Source organism: Carcharodon carcharias, chromosome 15 (genome assembly GCF_017639515.1).
Source record: "Carcharodon carcharias isolate sCarCar2 chromosome 15, sCarCar2.pri, whole genome shotgun sequence".
Lineage (NCBI taxonomy): Eukaryota > Metazoa > Chordata > Chondrichthyes > Lamniformes > Lamnidae > Carcharodon > Carcharodon carcharias.
Window position 1 is genome coordinate 131,412,855 of NC_054481.1, and position 17,961 is coordinate 131,430,815.

Genomic DNA, 17,961 nt, shown 5'->3' on the forward strand with positions numbered 1-17,961 from the left:
CCGCTCTGCCAGCGATCCCAGCTTCTGCAGTCTCTCCACAAAGCTGCCTGGTACCAGCCTAGTAAATCTCCTAAGGCCTTGAACAGCCTTCCAAATGGTGTGTGGATGCCCAGAATTAGACACAATACTCCAGCTAGACCCAAACTAGTCAATTATAAAGGTTTTGCCTTTTTAATGCTTTGCACTCTACCCCTCTACTTAGAAGGCCAAGGATCCCATGTGCTTTTTATAACGGCTCCTGAACTTGTCCTGCCACCTTCAGAGATTTGTGTACATACACTCCCAGGTCTATCTGTTCCTACCACACACACACCCACCCCCCCCCCACCCCCCAATTTAAAGTTGTACCTTTTAGTTTATATTGCCTTTTCTCATCCTCTGCCAAAATGAATCAATTCACATTTCTCTGCATTGACCTGCCACATGTCATTCTGTTTCACCAATCTGTCTCCTCCTGGGGTCCGTTATTCTCCTTCTCATTCTTCACATTGCCAAGTTTCACAACATCTGCAAACTTTGAAATTGTGTACCCAGCTCCCGACCATTAATAGACATCAGTACTGACCCCTGGAGGGTACCACAGGGTATTGGCCACCAGTGTGAAAAACAACCATTCACCTGATTTCTACCCCTTAACCAATTATGTATCCAGGAAGCCACTGCCCCTTTAACCTCAAAAGCTTCAATCTTGTTAGAAAGTCTATTGTGTGGTACTATGTCAAATGTCTTCTGAAAGTTAATATTCACATCACCTGCTTGACCCTCATCAAACCCCCATTATTTCAAATATTTCAATGAAATTATAGAGAAGCATGATTTACCATCAACAGTTCTGTGCTTGCTTTCAGTTATTAACTGGGATATTTTTCCCATGTTAATTTTGTCTCTACATGTTTTTCCACTGGTGACATTAAGCTAAGTTTATGCCTCTCCCCTTTTTCTGAACAGGGATGTAAGATTTGCAATCTTTCAGTCCCCCTGGTGTGGCTCCCATACTGAAGCAGGATGGACTGACTAACTGTGGCCAGAACCTGCACCATTTCCACCCTCACTTCCCTCAGCAACCAAGGATGAATCCCATCTGAACCAGGTGATTTTCTACTTTTGACTGCTGCCATCGTTTATAGAACCTCCCCTAGCTATTTTTTTTTTAACCCCATCCCATTTCTCTCTGGCCTCCTCCTTCACTGTGACATTGGCAGCATTCTCACATTTGGTGAAAGAGATGCAAAGTGCTTGTTTAATAACTCAGTCAGGCTTCTGCCTCCTCAAGATCTCCTTTTCAGTCCCTAATCAGCCCCAGCTTCCTCTGACGACCCTTTTACTAACTGTATATTTATAAAGAGAGAGTTTTGGATTCCCTTTAATGTTACCTGCTAACTTATTCTGACATTCTCTCTTTGCACCTCATGTCTTTTTTTAGTTCTCTCTTGCAGTTTCTGTGATTTGGTTCCCTCCTGAGTTATGCATCTGACCCCTATCGTCCTGGCAGTGCAGAGGTTCCTTTTACCAGCCAAATGCCTCCACTCGCCTTCTGCAATTTTGGAGACTGGCACCTTGAATTTTGGGCCTAAATCACCCATGTTGGAATCTTTGGAGTTTGGAAGGATGAGGGGGGGATCTGACTGAAACTTACAGAATACTGAAAGGCCTGGATAGAGTGGACGTGGGGAAGATGCTTCCATTAGTCAGAGAGACTAGGACCCGAGGGCACAGCCTCAGAGTAAAGGGAAGACCTTTTAGAACAGAGATGAGGAGAAACTTCTTTAGCCAGAGAGTGGTGAATCTAAGGAATTCATTGCCACAGAATGCTGTGGAAGCCAGGTCATTGAGTGTATTTAAGACCGAGATAGATATGTTCTTGATTGGTAAGAGGATCAAAGGTTACAGGGAGAAGCCGGGAGAATGGGGTTGAGAAACTTAACAGCCATGATTGAATGGCAGAGCAGACTCGATGGGCCGAATGGCCTAATTTCTGCTCCTATGTCTTATGGTCTTATGGTCTTAAGGCTGGGTAGGGCAGGGGGGGTCACACACCTGATACAAATCACAGGCAACAGAGTGCAGCACTGTCCTGACAACACTCCCACAGCCCACACTGGACCAGACAAACAGCCCAAGCTGCAGTTCAGTATAAGGTGGCAGTGGGAGCACCGAGCACCAACCAGGGTTGGAGAAAGTGCAGCGACTTTAGGGTTTTGTCAGGTCCTGAGGCCTCCTTTTCAAAATTCTTCTCACGGGATGTGGGCACCGCTGTCCGGACCCGCATTTGTTGCCCGTCCTATAACTGCCCTTGAAACCGAGTGGTTTGCTCGGCCATTCCTGAGGGAAGTCAACCCCAGGGCGGAGAGTCACAGGTAGGTCAGACTGGGTGAGGATGGCAGATTTCCTTCCCTAAAGGGCAAGAGTGAACCAGACGGTGTTTCAATGACAAATCAACGATAGTTTCATGGTCACCATTACTGAGACTAGCTTTCGATTAACTAATTAATTGAATTTAAATAAATTTAATTTCCACCAGCTGCTGTGGTGAAATTTGAACCCATGCCCCCCCCCCCGGGCATTAGCCTGGGTCTGTCGTGCCATCACCACTAGATCACCATTTCCCATCTCTTGCAGTGATCACTGAGCAGTAACCCGGGCAACTTCATGATCCTCTCTCTTCAAAAGTAACGAGAACATATGCTCACATTCAGATTCAGATTCAGATCCAGATTCAGATCCAGATTCAGTTCAGATCCAGATTCACATTCAGATCCAGATTCAGATCCAGATTCACATTCAGATCCAGATCAAGATCCAGATCGAGATCCAGATTCAGATTCAGATCCAGATCCAGATCCACATTCAGATTCAGATCCAGATCCAGATCCAGATCAGATCCAGATCCAGATTCACATCCAGATCCAGATCCAGATCCAGATCAGACAGCCCATAATTCAAACTCAGAAACTTGTACTTTCAAGAAGGGGCAGCATTACCCACTCTTACCTGCACAGCCTGGCGATCAGGAAGGCTACTGTAGACCGATATTTGTGGGACTTGCTGACGGCTGCTGCTGCTGCTGCTGCTGCTGGTATTGGTGGTGGTCGGGATTTGCTCGTTCTCCATGCTGGCAGCACAGGCACAACCCACTCGGCACCGATCACAGGGAACGCTTCGATTCTACAAGCTCCTGCTACACCTGGAACAATGGGGAAAAAGATCATTAAAGGAAATGATGCTCCCCAGGGCAAAGATTCGCTAAAGGCCGTCACATCTCTTAAGTGAGAGAAAGAGGACACACCCCCCCCTCCACCCCTCCAGCTTCCCGCTTTGCTCTCATTCAATCAAACGCTACGTTCAGCTGGGCGTCTTTGACAAGAGGAAAAACACAAAGTTGGAACTGACTGGAGTCTCCAGGTGAGGTATGAATCAAAGACTGAATCGTCCAGCTGGTACCGCATTGGACACTCTGACAGAGGAACTCCCCTATCTCAGCTCACAGGAGCCACACAGAGTGTTGGTGAATGTGCTAATCTTCCCACAAAACAGGATTCAATCCTACTTACAATTCGGAATCATTAACAGGTTGTGAACTCACTGCAACAATGGGAGTTGTCAGTTGATGGCAGTGTGGACTGCACTCTGTCTAAAATCACCAACCAGGTTCTGTAAAAGGCATCGACAGATCTCCCAGGAGTTGTGTCATAAGCCCTGCCAGGGCAGTTTTTCACCAACTGTCACAGTGCAAACTATTTCCAAGTTTTTATGCACTCAGTTAATTGGTTTCCATTTTCCGCCCAGTTTTCCATTCTTTAGCTCATGAGAATTGAAAATCTCGAAGCCAGGTCTGGGTGATGGCACTGTGTAATAATAACCTCGAGTTAATAATAACCACACGCTCCAGAATTCACCCCCTCCACGTGGGGGAACACATGGCCATCTGCTGTGACAGGCCAACACAAAGGGACCACAATTAAATCCCTCTCCGTTAATCGTTCTCCCACTTTTAAAAAAAAACCTGTCTTTTCTCATCACCTGATGGGCTTCCGGAGGTCACCAACAAGAGGGGTTAGAGTCTCCATGAAGTCACCATGTGGTGGCAGCACACCAGAATTCCAGACCTCTGTCAGAATAAAACCTGACGTTGAAAATCGATTCCATAACTGATGCCAAATTGCAGACAAATGCAGTTGGGCAGAGACGTCAGCTGAGGCTCGGCAGGTCATGCTCCCACCTCCCAGTCCAGGTGTTCTTTGGTTCAAGTCCCACTCCAGAGAGAAGCACGTAATCCAGGCTGACACTCCAGTGCAGGCTGAGGGAGTGCCGCACTGTCGGAGGTGCCGCCTTTCAGGTGAGACGTTAAACTGAGGCCCTGTCTGCCCACTCAGGTGGATGTAAAAGATGCCACAGCCACTGTTTTGAAGAGGAGCAGGTGAGTTATCCCCAGTGTCCTGTCCAATGGCCGTCCCTCAATCAACATCACTGATTATTTGGTCATTGGCATGTTGCTGTTTGTGGGAGCTTGCTGTGCGTAGATTGGCTGCTGTGTTTCCTGCATTGCAACGGTGACTAAATCCAAAAACGCTGTCTTCGTTGGCTGTTAATGGGTTTCAAAAAGTGGTGAAAGGTGTAGAAATGTGAGGAGGCTTTGAGCCGTGGAAAACAATTATAACATTTCACATCAGAGAATCCGATCATTTAGCCCATCCCACCGGCACCAGCTCTCCTGGAGAATTCTCCATACTGTGCCACTGCCTTACTCTTTCCTTTTTCAAATATTTGTCCGCTTCCCTTTTGAAAACTATTCTGATTTGTGCTACCAGCAACGTTTATGGGAGGGAATTTTATGCTCCGCATAAAAATAGAATCCTTTAAAAACTGGTGATGATTTTACACTGCTGCTCCCCAGTGACCACTGCACTGACCCAACGAATAGTAGCTTTGCCCAATTTACATTGTCAAAGCTCCTCCTGGTTTTAAACACGGCAAATCGGATCAGCTCAAAACCCTCTTTGTTCCAACGGAGCGAGTCCCAGGTTTAAGGGTTTACCTCATAGCTTGGACGATGGGCTCTCCTTAATCGCCGCAGTAAATCTCATCAGCATCGACCTCCGACATCCTTCCTGAAGCAAGACACCCAAAACTGACACTATTCTAACAGTGGTCTAACCGGCCAGTAACTAGCAGCTGGAAAATACCTACTCGTGTGTGTGGGGAGATCAGGTGGTGGTGATGGGGGGGGTGGCGGTGAGGGGGAGAAACGTGGAGTTCAGTAATTTATTGGAGCACAGCTCGATACGTTAGTCAAAAGGTCACCTAGATAAAAGTGGAGTTAAATCTCCGTGGCTTCTTACAGCCTATAAAAAATTCCTAACAGTGAGAGCATCAGTGACACAAAATGTCTTCAAAGCTGGGGAGGGGAATAAAACTGCTCTGTTTAGTGGGATTGAAATGCTGCAGGAAATGATTTGTCATCTGTGTTGTTGACTGCCCCAGGTCCATTTGTTAGTTCACACAGGCACAGCTGTTTTATTACACTAAGTGCAGCAATAGCCGGGTTTGACAGACTCTCCCCAACCCCCCACCCTCAGCGGGACAACACCAAGGCTCCGGCACCTTTACTGGCCATCCTTATCAACTCCTCTTTCGCTAAGAAGTCATAAAACTTAATTATAGACATCAAAAGTGCTGCAAGACGCATTCTGTGCCATGACCCTGAAGTGTCAGACCCCACATCGCGGGCAGGTTAACTCCAGGTTTTACTAACCCGGCCTTTCTGCCCAGACCTGGGCTGTGGAGGAGTTCAAAGACCCCAGGGGAAAGAGATAGAGGCACAATCGGATCAACGCTGACCTGCATTTATATAGCGCCTTTTAACACGGAAAACGTCCCAAATGCTTTACAGAGAGATAAGGGGGTGGTGGGGGGGGGGGGGGGGGGGGGGTGGCGGATATTAAGAACTAAAGGAGCGCATAGAAGCTACTGAGAACGAGCAAAACACTGGTCACAATGGATTGGTTTTGTGCAGGTTTTTAAAGTGGGAGCGAGACAAAGAAGGTAAAAAGGATGATCACATTCACACTTTCGGATGTCAGGAGGTTGTGAAAGGCAAAGTGCTTTACAACCAATGAGCTTTTGCTGAAGTGTAGTCATCACTGTAACGTAAAAACACGGCAGCCAATTTTCACACAGCAGGATCCCATAAGCAATGTGCTAATGACAAGGTATTGGCTGATATTGGTCAAGGCAATGAAGGAAAGCTCCCTTGCTTTCCTTTGAAATTGTGTCCACCCGTGAGAGTAGCTGGGTTCCTGATTTAATGTTTCACCCAAAAGACAACACCTCCAACCATGTAGCACTCCCCCACTACTGCACTGGGAGAATGAGCTTGGATTATGTGCTGAGCTAAGAGGTTTAGAGAGGGAATTCCAGCGAACAGGGCTGAAGAGACTCGAACGCCAATGCAGCTCTGGCAGTTAGTGAAAGTGCTGCTCACTGTGAGACAGAGCCACCAGCTGATATAGGGGCAAGACTCAATCCCAGACTGTGTTGTGTTATTGTTCTTAGTCAGGCTCACACCGAGCTCCCAGCTGAGGAATGGGACGAGGTTCATGGGGCTCCTGCTCCCAAACAATTTCCAGTGATTCACACGGAAAGCACCGAGGTATGTGTACCAGCCCTTATTGGCCTACAAGCTGAGCCAGTATCTTCAGAATAGAACACTGGGGGGAAAGTCATCAGCTAGAGAGAGAGAGAAAAAAAATCAAAGTTCAAACGAACAGGAGGAACGAATGGGAACTCGCACTCACCTTCTCCAATTATATATTCAATACTGACCAAGTTTCATTCAGAAAACTAAGCTTTTTAAAATATTCTCGTTTTATAATTTAAGAATCAAGAAGTATTTCTCTTCAACACAAAAACAGAAACAGAAATACCTCCAGGTATTTCTGTTTCTGTTTTTGTGTTGAAGAGAAATACTTCTTGATTCTTAAATTACAAAACGAGAACCTGGTTTTTCCAGGTATTTCTGTTTCTGTTTTTGTTTTGGATTTCCAGCATCCGCAGTTTTTTGTTTTTTATCTCCGTGTTTCTCTTCACCCGAGTTCAGGCTCTGGTTTGTCGTTTCCGAGATTTCCAACCAGACTGCCGTTGTTGTGAAGTTAAACTGGCTTCAGTTAATAAGCCCAGCACGCTCCGAACAGAGACTGGCTGGAGTAGGCTGTCCCAATACAGCAGCACAGAAGCTGCAGGAAATCTGTGGGACAGCAGACAGACAGTGTGTGAGGTTCCCTGCTACAAGAGCTGGAGGTCCTGGACCTCCCAAACCCCAGTCCCAAAACCCCTAACAGAGCTGTCCCAACAGAGCCCCTTCAACCCCCAGTCTCTAAACCCCCGACAGAGCTGTCCCAACAGAGCCCCTTCACACACTCTGATCACAGGCACCTACCTGAGTCTTTCTTGCCTCAAAGAAAATCAGCACCAGAATTTGGGCTGCTTAATCTTCCTGACCGCCAATTTCCTCCTTTACTATTTTTTAAACCATTTTAGTTGCTAAGATTAGGACTGATCTAAAGTCAGGAACTGAGAGGGAGGCATTTGATTTTTGTCAAACCCCAGTGGGTTTTTCACCTATTACTTTAATCTATCACATTATTTTAACCTCTTTACACTTTCACACTGAACTTCTCCCCTCATCCTTCCGCCCTCAAAGCAGGAAGTTGTTGGGGTACAGTCCCTCAGACACTAGCAGGAAGATGTTGGAGTACAGTCCCTCAGACACCAGCAGGCAGATGTTGGGATACAGTCCCTCAGACACCAGCAGGCAGATGTTGGGGTATAGTCCCTCAGACACCAGCAGGAAGATGTTGGAGTACAGTCCCTCAGACACCAGCAGGCAGATGTTGGGGTATAGTCCCTCAGACACCAGCAGGCAGATGTTGGGGTACAGTCCCTCAGACACCAGCAGGTAGATGTTGGGGTACAGTCCCTCAGACACCAGCAGGCAGATGTTGGGGTACAGTCCCTCAGACACTAGCAGGAAGATGTTGGGGTACAGTACCTCAGACACCAGCAGGTAGATGTTGGGGTACAGTCCCTCAGACACCAGCAGGAAGATGTTGGGGTACAGTCCCTCAGACACCAGCAGGCAGATGTTGGGGTACAGTCTCTCAGACACCAGCAGGTAGATGTTGGGGTACAGTCCCTCAGACACCAGCAGGCAGATGTTGGGGTACAGTCCCTCAGACACCAGCAGGAAGATGTTGGTGTACAGTCCCTCAGACACCAGCAGGAAGATGTTGGGATACAGTCCCTCAGATACAGTTCCATGATGCTTGTGGTATATATAAACAATTTAAACTTGAATGTAGGAGGGTTGATCAATAAGTTCGCAGATGACACAAAAACTGGTGGGGTGGTAAATAGTGAGGAGGATAGCCTTAGATTACAGGGGGATATAGACGGGCTGGTCAGATGGGCTGATCAGTGGCAGATGGAATTTAATCCGGATAAGAGTGAGGTGATGCACTTGGGCAGGACAAACAAGGTACAGGAATACACGGTGAATGGTAGGACCCTGGGAAGTATCGAGGATCAGAGGGACATTGATGTGCATGTCCACCAGTCCCTTAAAGTAGCAGGACAGGTAGGTAAGGTGGTTAAGAAGGCATAAGGGATACTTGCCTTTATTAGCCAAGGCATAAGAGCAGGGAGGTTAGGCTGGAACTGTATAAAACGCTGGTTAGGCCACAGCTAGAGTATTGCATACAGTTCTGGAATCCGCATTATAGGGAGGATGTGATTGCACTAGAGAGAGTGCAGAGGAGATTTACCAGGATGTTGCCTGGGCTGGAGAGTTTTAGTTATGAGGAGAGATTGGATAGACTGGGGTTATTTTCCCTGGAGCAGAGGAAATTGAGGGGGGACATGATTGAGGTGTATAAAATTATGAGGGGCGTAGATAGGGTAGACAGGAAGGAACTTTTCCCCTTGGTGGAGGGATCAATAACCAGGGAGCATAGATTTAAGGTAAGGGGCAGGAGGTTTAGAGGGGATGTGAGGAAGAATTTTTTCACCCAGAGGGTGGTGGGAATCTGGAACTCACTGCCTGAAAGGGTGGTAGAGGCAGAAACCCTCATAACAGTTAAGAAGTATTTGGATGTGCACTTGCGATGCCAGGGTATACAAGGCTATGGGCCTAGTGCTGGAAAATGGGATTAGAATAGTTAGGTATTTGTTTGACTGGCGCAGACTCGATGGGCCATAGGGCCTTTTTCTGTGCTGTAGACCCCTCTGACTCTATGAGATGTTGGAGTACAGTCCCTCAGACACCAGCAGGATGATGTTGGGGTACAGTTCCATGGACACGAGATCTCACCTGTAAATCCAGGCAGTTACCAACTCTGTCTGGGCCACAGCTTAAGGTCACGTCCATTTGAATGAAGCCTATAAGCAGCATAGTAACGACAAGCCTTCTAATGGTAGAAGTGGGAAGACTGTGTTTTGGAGCCAATAAATATAACCTGTGTTTATGGTTTGTCACTAAAGTACATTGATCAGTAGAGATGTTTGAAATGTGATAAGTGAGGATAATTCCAGACTGATTGCTTTTAAAGGTGGCACTCCACATCACCATAACAACTTGCATTTAAATAGCACTCTTCACATAGTAAAACTTCACAGGAGCATTAACAAAATATGACACTGAGCTACATAGCTAGGTCTGGTCAGGTGATCAGAAGCTTGGTCAAAGAGGTCAGTTTGAAAGGGGTAAGACACAGACGGACAGGTTTAGGGAAGGAATTCAGACTAGTTTCCAAGTGGGATGGGCAGCTCCTTGCGATATACAGAGTGCAAATCAGTTTCAAATAGACCAAAGACCCCAGCTCCACTCCAACAATGTTCAACTTTCTCTCATATCGAAGGAAAACAAATTCATTCAGACTGTTAGGTGAGTAAACCATCTTAATGAGAAGCTTTGAACGTGTAAACAGAAACAATACTACCAACTTAACCCTTTAGTCATTTGACTGAGCATCTCCTAGGATACAAACATGCAGATTAGGAGCAAGAGTAGGCCATTTGGCCCCTCGCTACATTCACATTCCCAGTTTAGCGTCAGTGTGAAGTGGACTTGGTGCAAATGCACTCTCCCAACCTCCATCACATGACACCATCTCCTACTATTCCCTGCTGTGGATCCCCTTGATAATGAGCTATCTGCTTTATGTCCTGCCCACGGTACAGAGACTGTTTTTAAAAGACACACACTTTGCTCCTCCAACAGCGATCCACTGCTTTTCCCCATTGGTAGCTGCTACCCTCTGGAATTCTGCCCATCTACCTCATCCTTCCTTCCCAGCTTTCAAAGAAATCTCTCGCCAGCTGATCAACAGGCCCAGTGCCTACCTCCAGTGCCCCTTGCTCAGTGCTGGCTTCATTCTCCGAGTGGGAACTGATTGCTGACCTTATATAAACGCACGTTTGTGTTTAGACAGGATTTACAGTGTCATGTTGTGAATGAGAAAATGCAAAAGGTGCGTTCCTTGTTCTGAAGGACCCTCGAAGGCAACGAATGATGCACACTGACTGACCTAGCCCCAGGCTGCTCCCACACTACCACGCAGTCAGCATCCTGAGTGCAGCACCTTCAAGTAGCCCCTGCTCACCCACCTCCTGCTCTCTACCCTGATTTAACACAACAGCATTAGTCGCACAGCTGCAACATGGTCCCGCGGCCTAGAGATTCAGAACAAGGGATCGGTGAAGTTGTCAAAGCAGCTGATCTCATACTGAAAACTGCAATCATTTTTTAAAATAAGCTTAGATAGTGCGAAGCGGCTGAACTATGGCCGGGGTGTGGGGGTGGGTGGGAGGTGGTTGCTGGTGGAAATCCCAGAAACTTCCTGAGTGGAGAACGGGACAGGGACAGGAATCCTGGCAGCTGTTCTTCTCCTTTCCAATGGGCACAGGGATTGAGCCCAGCATTCTTTCATCTTTCCACCCGAAACTAGGGAACTCCCCCATTTCAGTTCCAGCCCAAGGCAGCGCCAATCCCAACTAACCCACGGAGGGAGCTGGAAATCTAATCTTCATTTCCAAAGTGGAATGTCAGGAGGGATGAGGTACCACCCTCGTCCTTCCCGTTAGATTCTGTGGGTGCAATTGGTGTCAAACCTCCCACAGCCCACACCAAGCAAAATCCTGAGAATAAGGTGCCATTAAATGGCCAAAGTCAGACCCAGTTAGTTGACGCTTGATTGGACAACTTGTTTTTAACCGAGAAATGAACGTGCAGAGAATTCACAGCACAGAAAACACCCATCCAACCTAACTGGTGTTTCTGTTTCACGCGAGTCTCCACTAACCAGGAAGCCGTAAGACATAGGAGCAGAAGTAGGCCGGGGCCAATCTGATAATCCTCAACTCCACTTTCCTGCCTTTTCTCCATAACCCTTGATTCCCTTACTGATTAAAAATGTCTGTCTCAGCCTTGAATATACTTAATGACCCAGCCTCTACAGCCCTCTGCAGTAAAGAATTCCACAGATTCACTAGTCTCTGAGAGAAGAAATTCCTCCTCATCTCTGTTTTAAATGGGTGACCCTTACTCTGAGATTATGCCCTCTGGTCCTAGACTCTCCCACAAGGGGAAACAACCTCTCAACATCTACCCTGTCAAGCCCCCTAAGAATCTTATATGTTTCAATAAGGTCGCCTCATTCTTCTAAACTCCAATGAGTACAGGCCCAACCTACTCAACCTCTCCTCATAAGAAAATCCCTCCATACCCAGGATCAACCTAGTGAACCTTCTCTGGAATGATAAGACGTCGGAGCAGAAGTAGGCCATTCAGCCTCTTCATCTCACCTCATCAGCATATCCTCCGATCCTTTCTCCCTCATTTATCCAGCTTCCCAATTTAAAAAGAGTAACTTTATCACTACCTGCTTTGACCATGTTGAGCTTTTTCAAAATGGTTTTCTCTCCCCCCTAACCCCCCTTGATAATGAGAGTGGAACAGATAATATGACAGATTCTGATACCAGCACCTTTTCTTAGTAACACAACCCACTATTCCTGCTAATTTTCCTCCAGTCCATGGTGAGCACATGGGTTTAGGGTCGGTGAGGAGGAGGAGCTGTAAACATGTCCTTTAGGCCCAGCAGCCTCTTTCCATGTTTGAAATTCTGTGCAAAATGGCAACTGAAACCAGCAAAGCTCAGGAAGGAGCCGAAGTTGTGTGAGTCTGATAGTGACAATGCTCCATTATCATTGCAGAGGTGACTCCAGTGGTAACGTGATGCCATTGGGAGCACAGATCACAGCCCGGAGGATATAGCAAGATCCAGATTCACACAGGGGCCGAAAGATCAGTGCCCATGGATCTTAAATATAGGGCCGCTGCCAGTGCACCTGGTTAAACATAGGGCTGATCAGATAACCGCTGATTTAACAGCAGATATGAATACTAATATATCACTGGATCGCCAGTAAACTGCAGCTCCCGGTTCTACACTTCACTTGGTTGTGTGCAGCACATGATGAACACTGCAGGCCGTGCGTTCAATATTTAAATCCCCTGCCTGAATGAACCAGCCTGACAGGGTAGGTGTGGACTAAAAATGTAAAAGCTTTGATCCTGATTTGGAGCGTCCTTTTCCAGTTCTGGAATTGGACTGTAGCAAGCGATCAGGAGCCAGGGTGAGGGAGCCGTGAACAACGCTGCAGAACAGCTTCAGGTAAACTCACAATTCACTTGTTCAGAAGTTTAAAAGCTGGAGCTATAAGGCTTAGGCGTCACTGTAATCAAACTCTCCTGCAGCCACTTCAAGCTTTGCAACAGGAGTGAGATATGATTAAAATTCACACTCGTGGTTTCAAATCACTCCATGGGCTCGCCCCTCCCCATCTCTGTAACCTCCTTCAGCCCTACAACCCTCTGAGTTACGTGCAATCCTCTAATTCTGGTCTCCTGTGCTTCCCAATTTAAATTGCTCCACTATCGGTGGCTGTGCCTGCAGCTGCCCGGATCCTAAGTTCTGGAACTCCCCCCCAAACCTCTCCGAGTCTCTCAAGGCGCTCCTTAAAGCCTACCTCCCTGACTCTGCTTTTGGTCACTTGATCTAATATCTCCTGATGTGAAAATTTGTGTGATTGTCACTCCTGTAAAGCGCCTTGGGAGTGTTTTACTGTGATGAAAGTGCTACATCAATATAAGCTGTTGCTGTGAAATCCTTTCCTTTAAAGTTTGTACAAATGGCAAAAAAAAACCCAGCAGTTTGCTAAAGTGCAGGAAGACAATATCGACACTGTGATTCAGATACACTTACCTTGGCTTCAGAAAAGCTTCACAACCGCCCGGGTTGTCGAAAGGAAGATGTGGAGGCGCTGGAGGTTATCACCCTGATCAGGAAACACTTCAGTCACGGAGTCTGGCTGCAATGCCTGGAGAACAGTTCTCCAGACAGGTCTGCAGGCATCTGTTCCGTCTACTTGCCTCCTCGCTGTTGGTAACAAATGACCTGACAAGAAGGGCTGGGCTGAAGGATTATCCCCCGGGCAATTACCTTGGACATCCTACAGATTATGATTTCTTTTTTGTGACTCTTGCCGTCTCTCCCTCAGACTGGTTTGATATCTGGCAGTCTGCGTGTGTTTACTGACTGTTAACTGTGGGTTTTCATCAGTTTCAATGACTACAAAGACAATGAGAAGTTACAGCACAACTGTATCAAAGAACCTCGAATTCACGGCTGCTGCAGTTGCACTGAAAGGCTGCCAACATCTTGCATTTCAAAGTAACTGGGGATTTTTTTCACGTAATGAATTTTAGTAAACAGGTTCTAAGAGTCTTTGGCTGTTCTACCTGAGACACTGGCTACTGACACTCTTCCCATCACCCCAAAATAGATTAAGGCCATTCCCTCTGGCCCGGGGGTGATAGCAACACCTGCATGAACATCTGCTCAATGTCAAATGGTAATGGTTTCAATTTACTTATCAGGATGCGATGCAAAGTGATAACACATGGACATGGGACCATCCAAGGAGAACTTTTATTTTCAGATTATTTTTTTTAACTAGCGTGTGGAGCAAAGTAAATGAAGCGTGACTTTACAGCTCGAGTGAACTCACAACCCAATTACAACTTAGTCCTCCAGATTTCGTGGTGCTCAAGTTATCTGGTCAGCCTCATGTGTGAGGCATTATCACTGCCTACAGAGAAATACATCGTCAATGGAACCCAGATGGCTGTGTGCAAGCTGTTAAAGAGCACTGCTCGCCTGTTCCGCTGGAGATATGCGAAGCTTAATGGTGCTCAATATTCTCCATTTAAAAGACTTATGGGGTCCATAATAAAGAAATTCATAATGTGCAATGGGAACAAGCAGCAACACAGCTGGGCTCACAACCAAACAAACAAACAGGAAAGAGGCAACGTGAAATGCACCACTTGGCCTCTCACCTTCACTCTTCTTACAAAGGTCATGACCAGGATTTTGTCAATGCAAATTGGGAATGACCCTCCCAACTCACTGATGCTGAGCAACAAACACAACGCAGCGCAAGGACAAACAATGTCAGATCAGGTCCACATCTCAACATTGCTACACTTCAGGCCTAACGAAAGTGAGGACTTCATGCCTTTTATTTGATGCTAGGTCCCGAGAGGTATTAAGTGCGACTTGTTTAAAATGACTCCGTTTTAGAGAAATAAAAACTGGCTTCGTGGCTTCAGGATGTCCCAAAACCTTTCTGCCAATGAAGTACTTTTTGAAGTGTAGTCACTGTTGTAACGTAGGAAACACAGCAGCCAATGTGTGCACAGCAAGCTCCCATTTCAGGGATGGGAAATAAACGCTGGCCTAGTCAGCGATGCTCACATCCCATGAACGAATAAATTTAAAAAATTATAATGACCAGTTAATCAGTTTTAGTGATGTTGATTGAGGGATAAATATTGGTCAAAGCACAGGAAATAACCCCGCTGTTCTCCAAAATAGATAGATTAATAAGCAAGATTTCTGGGGTAATTACCCAGGTACATTGTGGAGGGGCTGATAAAGCTTAAAAATGGATAAGAAATTGTCTGAAAGATAGGAGACACAATAGGTACTTGTTCATCTAGTTATGAAGAATTAAATAAAAGCCAGTCTATAAAACGTTTCATGACTGCAGGACTTCCCAAAGCATCTTACGGCCAGTGAAGTGCTTTAGAAATGTAGCCACTGTTGTAATGTAGGAAACATGGCAGCCAATTGTGCACAGAAAGCTCCCACAAACAGGAATGCAGGAATGACCAGACCTGGCCTTTACTGAGATGGCTGCCTAAAGTTGCGTTGGGGGAGGGTGGGGGTAGAAAGGGACACGAAGGCAGCAAACATGCTCCCGCCAAAACACAGTATGGTCGACAGCTCCCAAGCACACGTTCCTGGCACCTAGAATTTATTAATGTGTATCTGACATGCCATGGACATGGGCAGGTGAAGTACTCTTAACATTAAACAATTTCACTCACCTACTCCAATCAGGCTTCCGGAATGACCCCAGGCAGGTCTGCCTCAGGTTTTTTTTTTTGGTGATATTTTTGGGATTTTCTGTGTAAACGAGAATAAGGGTTCTCAGTTTCAGCGAAATTTTATTTTCTGAAGCTCCGTCAGTTGGTTAGAACATCTCTCGGGCGGCGAATCTCTGTGTGACGTATTGATCCGGCGAATTCGGACTTCAAATCTAAATGCCACGGGGCATCGTTCTACCGGGGGTGCAGTTTGGCTTGACGGATGCGGAGGGGCCAATGGAGTCATTTAGCGGCTCAATTAAGGGGCACTTCACACCTCTGCAGGTATTTTGCCCACGTCGGGAGTTACACTGCTTCAGGGGAGCCGGGTAAATCCTGGCGGGCTCCCAGCAGCTTCTCCGGGAGGAGGGTGCTCTATGGCCCATGGGGGATACCCTGATAGCAATGGCAGCCACCCCACCCCACCCCCCCACCCAATGTCCCCCCCACCAACAACGCCGCCCCCCCCACCCCAAACACGCTGCCTAACTGGCCCCTGGTATAATAACCATCACCCGGCTTCCCTCCTCCAACCCGTTCACCAGGGTCTGCCCGCCCATCTCCGGCTTCCCTGGGTTACCTGGGCGCAGGGGTGTCCGCAGCCTCAGCACAGGCCATCCACAGGCCGGGGCCTGACCCACATTCACAGACTGCAGCCTCGGCACAGTCTGTGGCTCCGGGCAGGGCAGGGTAGGGCGTTATTTGGCAGAATTCCTCCCCACAGGTCCTGCTTCCCACCAAAACAGGGTCAGCTCCCTCGCCAACCCCTGGCCCAGCAGGACCTGCTGCCTCCAGTAGAAATGTCAGCCTCTGTCCCCGGGTAATTCGAGCTTCTGGCACCGACTGTGGTTCCCTGGCCTCCCAGATGAAGGCGGTGGCCTGATTAATAGTTTGGTAAAGACAGCTCGGGGATTTTTTTACTGCGGAGCAGATATAAGAGCTCGGGAGCAGACATTTCCCAGGAGAGGTTGCTTTGCTGCTTATTAACATGCTGCTTACATGAAACCTGCCAGAGACCATTTGAAGAGAAACACATTTATAAATAGCAGGAGCTGCTGTGCTTCTAGTTCCAATTTTATCCAAACTATTTTGAGCCCAGGGAGGGGGCTGATCTTCTTTTTTTGTTTTAAATCAAGTTGAAATTTGGGGAATTGATTGAGGTGAGAAGATGCAAATCATCATCAGACACCAGTAAAACATTACACCTTGTCCCTGCCGTTATCCCAAAGGTACAAGAGGAAAACACAGCAACTGGAAGTCATTGGTTCTATGGATGGAGTGAAGACATGGGCGTTGTTGCTGTGTCAGGTCGGAGCTGTCAATCCTCTGATAGTCACTGTGAGGCAGAAGGTGGTTCAATTGAACTTCTTTCCTCGAGTCCCACATCCTCTTGCACACATTTTTTTTTTAAAAAATGGCCCATTCCGTTCCATCAGGTTTCCCACAGCCTGAGCCTATCATGCTGTGACAGGTCGTATCTTCTGGAGACAAGGTTCCTCTGGTCGACGCAGACTCTTGTGGCTGTCGAGGATGCTCTGCCATTAGCTCAGTATTTCAGGAAGTATTTAAGGGTTTTGGTTTAAGGAACAGTCCTGATGGTGAGACCTACCCCAGCGTGTTCTCACGTCTGGGCAGAAGTCCCAGTGCTGATCATCCTGTGCTGGAGCACCTCGTGTAGGAAAGGGTCTAATTCCACAGCGGCTCTTTGTACATCTCCACCAGGAACTTAGCAGTTGTGCGCAGCCTGTGTTAGCCGAGTTGCCTCTTTGGAAGATTGGGTTGGGTGTGTCCGTAAGCTCTCAGCTGACACACTGGGCGCAAGCTCCTGTTCTCGGTGGGAGTCTCGCTCACTTGCCTGAGAAAGCGACAAGACGACCGCGCTGGACTGGGGAAGGAAGGCCCCTCCATACCCACCTTCCTCCAGACCGAGGACCCGGGAAGACCACTCACTGCCCGCTAAGAGCGGCTGGCCTCTCGTTGCCCGGCAGCTCTTGCACTCGGCAACGCTGGTGGGGTGGGGGGTGGGGGAGGGGCAGCTGCTGCCGGAACGACACCCGGTAGGGGTCCAGGATCGTGGAGCGGCCCACCGGAAAGGGGAGTGCTGTTGGGGGGGGGCGGTCTCAAGGTTGGGGGGTCACAGGGGTCAGCAGCAAGGGCAGGGGTGTGGCTGTCAGTGGCCAACCCCTCGCTCCACATCCATCCTTTCGATCACGCACCGATTAGTGCAAACCGAGGGACCCTCCCCACGCACCCCCCGCCCTCCCCCCTACCCCCCTTCATTCCAGCTGCAGCCAGCAGGGTGTTACCAGATGTGCCGGGTGTTACCAGATGTGCAGGCTGTGCATGTGGACAGGTCCACCTGCAGCTGGGAGATGGCAGTGGTACCAGGAAGAGGCCCTTAAATGGTTGTTAAT

At 47.7% G+C, this 17,961-nt stretch overlaps 1 protein-coding gene across 1 annotated transcript in view; it reads right to left on the bottom strand.

Annotated features, from left to right (window-relative positions):
* LOC121288481 (polyhomeotic-like protein 2) overlaps positions 1-17,961 on the bottom strand; it is a 558,331-nt gene that overhangs the window by 407,060 nt on the left and 133,310 nt on the right. Inside the window, exon 3 of the mRNA XM_041207022.1 lies at positions 2,992-3,184. Within this exon, the coding sequence (XP_041062956.1) occupies positions 2,992-3,111 (120 nt within the window). The 5' untranslated portion in view covers positions 3,112-3,184. The remainder of the gene's footprint in view (positions 1-2,991; positions 3,185-17,961) is intronic.